General features: G+C 36.7%; 1 protein-coding gene across 1 annotated transcript; it reads right to left on the bottom strand.

Moving 5' to 3' along the window:
• Positions 1 to 7025: 7025 nt before the first annotated feature.
• LOC107711150 (tumor necrosis factor ligand superfamily member 6-like) lies at positions 7026 to 10084 on the bottom strand. The gene is made up of 4 exons (XM_016516090.1): positions 9881 to 10084; positions 8185 to 8224; positions 7960 to 8037; positions 7026 to 7417 (listed from the first exon to the last, which is right to left on the bottom strand). The coding sequence occupies exons 1-4, from the start codon at positions 10082 to 10084 to the stop codon at positions 7026 to 7028; spliced, it is 714 nt and encodes a 237-aa protein (XP_016371576.1).
• Positions 10085 to 10294: the final 210 nt, after the last annotated feature.

Here is a 10294-nt window from a genome sequence, read left to right as displayed (position 1 = left end):
AAAATTAATGTTGACAATGCTGACTCTCAATTAACCATTTCTTTAAGTGAAACTTAAAGGAAGCATAAGTATTGAAATTTGTAATGTAAGTTGGGATGGAGTTCCACTCACGAGCAGCCCTAACTGAAAACACTGTTTGACTAAATGCACTTTTTCTTAAAGGGACTACGCCATTCTCCACTCTTATGCAAAGCAAAAACGTATGCATTTGTTTGCTTTGTTTTAATTGTGATGACTCATTTATACTGGTGGTAGACTGGCTGATATGCTTACAAGAACGAGACAGACAATGATAAGACTTTCCGTCGAGGTGGGAGTGAGGGGGCAGAAACACAATTTCACAGCAGTGACTCATTTCCATAAATCCATCAGCAAACATCTTTAGTTAGCTGTGGGTTTCAGCATTGACATTTGTTCAATGATCAAGTTTGTATCTCATTTAATCGTAACCTGGCACTAAACTGAACCATATTTGATTACCTCTGAGTCTTGTGTTATGGTCCTGGCATGCATCTCCTAGACCTCGAAACCATAGTGTCATCATTATGTGTTACTGTGACATCATGTTTTGATGACTCAATAGCGGGACCCTCTTTCTGAAAAGAAAGTGAAAGGGTGCGTAAGCCATAACGTCATCTCATCTGCTGCTTTCGAGGAGCCCCTTTATGAGTTAATCAGGACACACACTCGTTACCTCACATTACCTCCACAGTTTAAAAGGCCTGAATATGAACTCCACTATAATTGTCTCATCAAAACCTCTTTAGTCATGGGTAAGGATGTTTAGTGTTTAATTTCTGCTGATTTACTCTGACTCTTAAAAAAAAAGGGGGTGGAGAACGGCATGCTCGTTCTTGCTTTTTCGTTGAGGAAATCTTATAAAAGCCCAAATATACTGAAGAGATGTAGTCAACATACAAATTTGAATAAAACATAGCATCCCAATTGTTGACAACCATATAAACATTACCTGTGCTATTGTATACTTTCACAGTGCTATCTAGATAGTCAGCTTGCTGATAATTCGGGTATTTCGGTCAAATAAATGCTGTTCTTGCTGTGTAAAATACATACCCCTTATGAAAATTAACTATAGATTCATTATAGTAAAAGTGTAGTAACCATGTTTTTTTGTTTTTTTGTGTACCATTTGTATAACCACAGTTTTTAAACTATGGTTAGTGTAGCAAAACCATGGTTAAATTGTGGTTACCATGGTTTAACTACAATAACTATCATGCATCAAATGGTTGTTTATATATGTGAATACACAACACTGTAAGAGTACGAGTGTTGTGGGGGGAAAAAAATACAACGCTACAGATGGTTTCTCCTCCATGTTTTATGTTTATGGTCCTCCAACTCATCTCCAAATGTCAAGAAAGCATGTTCATTTCCATTCAGTTCCAATTTCCGACTAAGAAACTAAGTCCAGGACACTCCTGTGAAAGAGATTTTTAATCTCAGAGAGGCTATCCTGGTAAAAAGGTTAAAAAAAAAAATAAAATAAAAAACTGTATTTACGGTATAATTACAATAGCACGCGAGGGCAGCATTGAGCCATTTTTTTTCATTAATTAGTTGGGCCACAAGGTGGCAACGCTGGCCCAGGCGGTTGTTTCATAAACAAAAATAAACGGAAGACAAAGCAACAACAAACGACTGAAGGGAGCAACAACAATATAGCGCAATACAAAAAGGCATTTACACTGCATAGAAAGTTTAATCGGTCATAACTTGTGGAAAGAAATGGCGCAGACACTGGATAAAGATAACTTTCAATTGCGCATGTGTGGACCCACGCATTGTCGCACGCTATTAAAAGGAATGATTGAAGTTTGCGTCCAAACTGAGGTAAACTTTAGATATTCGTACAGCAGGCTTACCCACTAGTTTATTTATTTTTTGTTTTCTTTCCAAAAATAGCCAAAAGTTTATTGAATATTTCTCTCCGTATTTACTGTGTTGGTAACTACACAACTTTGTTTTCCCTTCAACTTTTCCCTTCACCATACCCTGAAAAAAGTTAAAATGCTCTTTAACATAACAGAATCGACATAAATAGTCTACATCAATAATACCAACAAACACCTTTTTGTGGGTTAAATTAGGTAGAAATAGCTAAGGTAATACTTGCAGGTTAGGCTACTACTTTTTAATCGTGTATCAGACCTTGACTGCTCTCAGACAATGTGCAAAAAATGAATAAAAAAAAACTGTTATAAAGCTTTATTATAAAACTTTTAAAACTTTTTTATAAAGCTAAATTAGCAAAATCATGTTTATCCGTTTTTAATGTTGGTCTTTCCATGTGGATAAGTTGGAATAAATGTGGAATAAATTGTGGAAAACTTAAATATTAAACTGAATTAGCAGCTTGAACTTGGCTGAGCTCAAATGACTGGCTTCATGACAAGGTCTTTGACAATCCTACGCATTAATAATAGGCTACTGCATACAGAGAATCGGGGAAACAACTAGTGCTAATTCTACTGGTTCACATCCCATCTTTCCTGAGTGGGTGTTCCTCTTTTCTTTTCTTTACTTCTTTCAAGATTTTATTTGGCTGTTCCCCCTGAATCGGAAAAGGCCAGTCACCCTCATATTAGCCACCAATAGGTCCATGATGCTAATTTTACAGCCCACTCTTGTCAAAATCAGCCGTTATCCACCTCCACAGGACGAGGAAGAAGCGCAGCAGCATTTCCGTGGTGTGTTTTCCATTTGCTGCCGAGGGGAATCTTGTCTTCAGTGACGTCACCCGGACATTCATCAGCTTCTTCTCACATCTCATAATCTTTGTTTTCCTGAGATCACTTTCCTAACTTCTTTCTCACCCTATGTTGCCGAAAATGAAATTGAAATATGCTAATTTAATGTTTTTGTGGCTCGTTTTGATCGGTGGTGTACAGAGAAAAATCACTCTCAGTATTCATTTCACACATTTTATTTTCCTTTATTTGAGCTGTCTCTCACCAGTCACTGTGCTCTCAAACTGTCATTCAACAATGCATCTCTGTCATATATCACAGGCAGGGGGTGAAGAGGCCGTCACTTGAACTCCCATATTTTCGCAGCAGAGGGCGCTGTTTTACTTACTGATTAACATTGAGCAGTTGGCCTGTCGTCTGATAGTGATGGGCTGTGTTCCATTTTTAAGTGCTCACCCTTATACTCTAATCCCTCCAGAGTGAGCACTTCAAAGAGATGAAAGGGTGTAGGGAACCAAAATAACTGTTTTTTAGAAGACCCCTCCGCATCATCTTGCCAATCCAATTAAGGCGTAACAAATCAAACCTGCACAAAGAGTCATGAGAGTGAAGTGTGCATCAGTTGTACCCTTCGGAATCCTTCATGCTGGTTTGGTCTGGCCAGAGGTGAACCGGCCCCCCGACTGAGCCTGGGTTCTCCCAAGGTTTTTTTTTTTTTCTCCATTTCTGTCACCGTTGGAGTTTTGGTTCCTTGCCGCTGTCGCTTTTGGCTCGCTTAGTTGGGGACACTTAATTTATGGCAATTGTGGACTTGATTGCAGAGATACTATTTGAACTGAACTGAGCTGGACGATGACATCGCTGAATTAATAATTAACTGACTTTAACTGAAAAATTGAGTGTTTACTATTGTCCACTATCGACACACTATTTTCCTGTTTGACATCGTAAAGCTGCTTTGACACAATTTGTATCGTATAAAGCAGTGTATAAATAGAGGTGACTTGACTTGACTTCTGACTGGCCTGTATTTGTAGCAGCCAGGTTTCAGCACTTGTTATGGATCGACCGTTCAATAAAGCGGCCACAATTATTCTTGCTTCAAAGTATCCTTTGGAGGTGGATTTATCCCATTTGGAACGCAGCAATGGACCATCCGTTTAAAAAAAAAAAAGTTATAAAATGATAGCGCTGTCAAATAATTAATCCAAAATAAAAGTTTTTATTTACATAATATGTGTTTCTTCTGTGTTTATTATGAATATATAAATATACACACATACAGTATATATTTTGAAAATATATGTATTTACATATATATATTTAAATTTTTATATTTTATATAATATAACAAATATTTAATATATAAACGTAACATATTTTTCTTAAATATATACAAGCATGTGTTTGTATTTATACATACATAATAAATATACACAGCACACACACATATATTACGTAAACAAAAACTTTTATTTTGGATGCGATTAATCGTTTGACAGCACTATAAAATGACAAAAGTAAAATTTGTCGGTTTGTCGAAAGGCCTAAATTCACCCTTTTTATTTTTTTCGCGCTCAAATTAAGTTCCTTTGTGTTAAGCTCTTAACTTTTTTTTTGTAAATAAATATTTTAATTTATTATTTACTCTAAATTCTGTACTTATTGTTGTTTCGACCCTATATGCTGTTGTCTGTATCTTCTAAAAAATACCTTATAATAGCGTTGCGTGATCAGTAAACTGAAATTTATATTATGAATCAGATCTTCCCATTCGCTGCAGCTCTCAATTCTCGTTCTTTATTGCACATTTTGAAACTGGCATATGACATTCACACGAGAACAGATGGCATGTTGGTCTCAATGATCTCTGCAAAGCCGGCATGTCACGTTTTAAGATCCTGTTTTTGAATCTGAATTCAGTCAACAATGAGTGAGTAATGACTTCAATTGAATTCTGTTCCTCACACAAAGCTATCATGCGAAGTCTGCTTTTACGATGATTGTGGAGCAAATTAGTGACAGAGATGACCTATTCCCGTAAGAAACTCAGTTGTTGTTGTTTTTATGTATGGTGAATAAGATTAGTAACTTGATACGAAATTTGAATTTTAGTCGTCATTGTGTTTTATTTTTAATTTGCAAAACTTTTTTTTTTTTTTTCATTAACACCATCCTTGAAATTAGCAACACTTCTGATCTTAATCGTCAGTCTATGTAAAGCAAAATCACACCTTTTACAGATACTATATGTAGTGGAAATTGAAAGGGCAGGAAAATCCAGTCAAATAACTTTCGGTTTCACCCTACCAAAACAGAAGAAAGGCTAAATATGCTAATGTGCACACACTAGATCACATACACCCACAAAGGAACTAGCCTACACACAACACATATGCACACACCAACACAAGAAAATGGATGGTCTATGGATGTACAAACGCACACGCAAGAAGACCTTCCCATTCAGAATCAGTCCACTCAAAGCCGTTTCTGACATCACGATATCAAATATCATCTGACTACGCAAAACCACCAAACTCTTTTCTGAAAGCGATAATGTCATGAAAAGTTTGGATCTACCAATTCACTTTGTCTAAATTGTGTACATGTGCTGCTGCTGTGTTGGTTGGAATCTTCCATCAAGCTTGTTAGAGAAGCTTCAGTCTACACAGACCGATCTGAGTCAGCGAAACAGCCAAACTCGTACCTGTGTACACGGGTAGCGTCCCCCACCCCCATTTCCTCCGCAGTTTACTAGCTCTGCTAAGAATACACAGCAGCGTGGGCGTCCACAAAGAAAAGCTTCTTAGAATAAGATAAAATAAAACTGATTCAAATGATAAACGCAGCTGTGTGCACACCCGAGCGTTTCTCCAAACTCATTATACTGAAGTTCTTGAAATGTCGGTTGCTGCGGTACGCTGGTGTCATCTGACAGATATGAGCAGGTTGCATCTCAAAAGACATATGACTCAAGTCTCTCCGCACAGAGGAGATCAAAGGATAAGATGAGTCAGAAAAAAACATTTGCATTATGAATTTAAAAAAAAAATTGCACGTAAAGCAAGATTTAAGTGTAGTGGACGAGCAGGAAAAGGTCAAACCACAGCATTCTGGATCTGCATGCAAGTGACTAATTAACACAGTGCTTATTATCTAACAGCACATAATGATGAGCAGACTGTGGTTTGTTTTGAGTAGGAAATGTAGACAGTAAACATTCATTTCAAAAACTTGAAATAAAGTTTTATGCAGCTGATGCAAAAAGATAATGATCAGTCAAATAAATGACTGCCCCTGTGCAGATCCAGATATATGAACTCCTATACCTAATGTGACATATATCCAAAAGTCTGAAACACAATCTGTATTGTATTGCATTTTTGTGCTTTTATTTTGCAATCACATGTTGGAGTGGGAGTCAATGTTGCTGTATCAGGATGTTCAAACAAACTGAGCAAGTGTTTACTATCGTCATTACACACTTCAACTCTCTCAATGCTTCCGTTTAATTGCATATAAAACATTTTTAAAAAATCAATCTTTTGGTCCCCACTGTATGTGAGAAATATCTTCAAAAATACATATAATTTAATTAAATATAAGAATAATAATAATAAAAAGTAAATTAGAATATTTAAGATGTGCAAAGCAACATACAAAAGGAACTGCAATATATTGCAGCAGTATTATTTAAAATTTTGAGCAAATTAAAGGTGCAATGAAAGATTCATGTTCATCTCCCAGAACAGTTATTATAATTTTTATTTCAGACACCTGTTGCTCACAAAACTATTTATGCTAAATATGCCACAGAGTGAAAAATTTAAGGGGGTCTGAATACTTTCCGTACCCACTGTATATATAAACTAGTAAGTAAATTTCACAAATAACTCACAAAGAAACAACAAGTAAAACACTGAATTAAACGTGAAGATGGTATTTTGATTTGATTACTTTGGTTGATTTACCACTTCAAAAAATTTTTTTTTTTTTACAGTGTAGATCAACAGAGCTGCAGGTGCTACACACAGGCAGAAACATTACAAGGTGTGTATATATATATATATATATATATATAAAGAAAAAATATCCTGTCCTATCTATCCTATACAATGAACGTCTTATCGTAAAAGAACAAGAAAAAGTTTGATTCCTTCTGATTCAAGTGTCTAGCTTGTTTTCAGTTAGAAAAATTACTTGAAAGGTACAGTTTTAAAGGAAAACTAAGTATAGTGATTATTAATAGTTTAGTCTTCCATCAGATCTTGCACATTAGTCGAATGGTAACAGTCTGACTGCAGAATCTATCTAAACCATGAACACACCAAAGTAGTTCTCAGCAGCATTGGACAACACAAGTGTACCGTTTTTCACCCTGACAAAGACAGCATCACCTTTGTACAGATGAAACACCCCGCTTAGGTAGCTGTTGTCTATGGTTCTCAACCTCGGGAGTTTAGGATGTAACCTAGAGGACTGGAGAAGCAGAATCTCCTTTCCTACATATCGATGCGTTTCCCAGAGTACAGAGTGGCTGAATATGATGTTGTCCTCCTTGAAGTTGATCTTAGAGTAGACGGAATAGTATCCTTCTTTCTCTATGATGAGTTTGCCCTCATTTGCCTTGTGTTTGACGTGGTAAAGAATGGATTGATGATTCTCATGCCAGAGCAGGACTCCATTTACAGGTACCTGACCAGCTAAAGGAGAGGACAGCAAGAGCGTCATATACATTAGCTCTCAAATGTTTCGACACTCTTGAATGAATTTGCTCTTTCGTGATCCCATGTATACATTTTGTCATTAAAATACAGTGGATAGTGAAGTAAGACCCGCTAACAGGTGCTCAGCATACATGCAGACTTTTGGTGACTGAATAATTCCCATACTTCTATTTGTACTAATTCAGTTCTGCTGACTTGGGAAGTATTAACAGTTAATAGACATTGGATTGCTAGTCACTGATTGTGATTGATGACAAATAAACTACACTCTAAAAAAATGCTGGGTTAAATACAACCCAGTGCTGGGTTAAATACGGACAAACCCAGCAATTTGGCTGTTTTGACCCAGCGGTTGGGTTAAATGTTTAACCCAACCTTCTGGGTAGTAACCCAACCGCTGGGTCAAAACAACCAAATTGCTGGGTTTGTCCCTATTTTACCCAGCACTGGGTTGTATTTAACCCAGCATTTTTTTAGAGTGTAGACATCTAAAAAAAATAAATCAGCTGTAAACTTACTTGTCAGTTGTGCCGTTGGTTTTGATGGCTTCATTTCTCCAAGCGGTTTTTGTTTGGGGGTTACAGCATGTTCTTTCTCTGTGATATTCCAAAAAGAATTAAATAAATGATCATAGGTTTAAGTGCAATATCTAATATTGTTCATATGCCATGTTTATCTAGAATAAAAGGTGCAGTGCATCAAAGTAAACTTGTGGCACTTCAGACTAGTTGAGTGATCTTTACCTTGTTTTCTCATGCCAATCTGTGGTTCACCTGGAGATGTCTGCGGAAGATTGAAAAGAAGAATCTTTCATTTATGAATCTTTCATATTGATTGTTCAAACGACAAGAGTCTGCAAAAACCTTTTGAGGTTTACCACATCAGAGATACTACAATGATGTATCATGGGCTGCTGTTGCATCAATTGTGGCAAATTCCTGCACTTTAGTTAATGTAAAAAAACATCATTTCATCAACATCATTTCAAGCTCGCATTCACCTGCCTTGAGTGCCACGTCTAACATCCAACAAACAACCGACTCATAGAACCAAGTCTCCGCCCTCTTTTCTTTTCCGATAATCCATCTAATTTAGGTTTACGTCACAATACGGAAGAAAAGATCTGTCACTACTTCAGTACAAGTCAAGTCACCTTTATTTAAATAGTGCTTTATACAATACAGATTGTGTCAAAGCAAGCGAGGAAATTATAAAGAGCAACTATTATGTTCGCTCGGTTGCATGTGTACAATAAAAACATGAAAAACAGTAACGTAAAATTATCAAGCTACACTCCTAATACGCAAAGCAAAAAAATTTAATAAAAAAGCGTTAGCATGACTATTTGTATTTTAAATAACAAGACTTGGCATTCAGTTGTTTTTCCCCCACGTAGCTTAATTTGTGTCACACTGCTATGTCATATCAGATAAATCTGTTGCAGGTTGGTTAAGACCCATTTTCTCATAACTGCATTTGTTAGGTCTAGGTCTAGGTCAGGTAACCACAGCACGCCATGTGGTTTGAGCACCAGCTGTCCAGCTACTTTTCTGCAAGTTTCATGTAAAGGGAGGAGCCTGACGGAAACATCTTAATCTACATACAGTCTATTTTCACGGATAAATTAGTGAAATTATTTTGTTTTGCAATTTAAGTGAAAAGTTCTGAAATATGAACATCATTAATGAATTGTGTAATTTCGTAGTATTTGGAGGATGTTTACTTCCCATAATGACAGCATATGTCTGTATATGTGTGTGTTTGTGTGTGTGTGTGTAAATGTATGTATGTTTGGAGTAAATGTAGTCTTATTTTTAAAGTAATTATTCACTATGCTTTCTAAGCTGCATTTATTTGATAAAAAAGTAATATTCTTGAAATGTAAAATAAATGTTTTCTATTTCAATATATTTTGAAATGTAATGTATTACTATGATGCAAAGCTGTATTTTCAGCATTATTACTCCAGTCTTCAGTGTCACATGATCCTTCAGAAATCATTCGAATATACTGATTTGCTGCTCAAGAAACATTTCTCATTATTATCAACATTGAAAACAGTTGCTGCTTATTTTTGTGAAAACTGATACTTTTTTTTTAGCATTCTTTGATGAATAGAAAGTTCAAAAGAGCAGCAGAAATATATATTTACACAGTTATAGTTCAATTATAGTCATTTGTATCTTATTGATTCAGATAACTGAAAGTAGCTAAAAGTGATAAACCACGATGAGGTCAACAACCAAATAACATAATCTACTGTATATTCTTCATGTAAAAGAGAAACAGAAGACAGGAAAGAAGAGAACTTGAAAGAAGAACTGATGAACAAAAGATGAACTGAGATTAGATGAACTGATAGTGTGAGTGAAAGTACGACGCCGAATGAAAGTACACAAGACGGCGATGCTTCAGAAAGTTGGACCAAATGGTACTTACAGAGTTTTCTTTTGATGTGAACAGATGGTAGATGAAACAAGCCTCCACAGCCAGGCCACACAGCGCCACACAAACCAGGATCACCAGTAGAGTCTGGATCACATCCTTCCGCTGTCTACAGCCCGGCTTGGGGGGCAGCGGAGGGGGCTTCATTTTACTGTCCACCACGAATATTGAAGGATACAATACTTTACCCGGAGCCATGTGCGCACACACCGTCTCTGGCCACTTCAGAGATGACAACTGCACATCCAGAGAGGTGCAAGAAGACCCACTGCAACGCAGTGAGAGCGAGACCACAGTGAGAGTGAAAGATAACCATCACTCATAAAGCTGCAGGCGGGCGGACGGTGTGAGAAAGCACACTCCAGTGGGGCCAAAAAAAAAAGTCAGACCACTCTCAAAATCTCCTGT

Source organism: Sinocyclocheilus rhinocerous, unplaced genomic scaffold (genome assembly GCF_001515625.1).
Source record: "Sinocyclocheilus rhinocerous isolate Xijiao unplaced genomic scaffold, SAMN03320098_v1.1 scaffold115, whole genome shotgun sequence".
Lineage (NCBI taxonomy): Eukaryota > Metazoa > Chordata > Actinopteri > Cypriniformes > Cyprinidae > Sinocyclocheilus > Sinocyclocheilus rhinocerous.
Note: the sequence above shows the minus strand (reverse complement) of the source record. Positions and strands in the feature narration are given on the sequence as shown.

Bases quoted from the DNA above. Each gene is read 5' to 3' on its own strand.
- LOC107711150 (XM_016516090.1), bottom strand. From the start codon at position 10,084: ATGGCTCCGGGTAAAGTATTGTATCCTTCAATATTCGTGGTGGACAGT. The intron at 8,225-9,880 runs GTAAGTACCATT...AATCTTCCGCAG, and splicing joins TCACATCAAAAGAAAACTCT to ACATCTCCAGGTGAACCACA. The intron at 8,038-8,184 runs GTAAAGATCACT...GGAATATCACAG, and splicing joins GATTGGCATGAGAAAACAAG to AGAAAGAACATGCTGTAACC.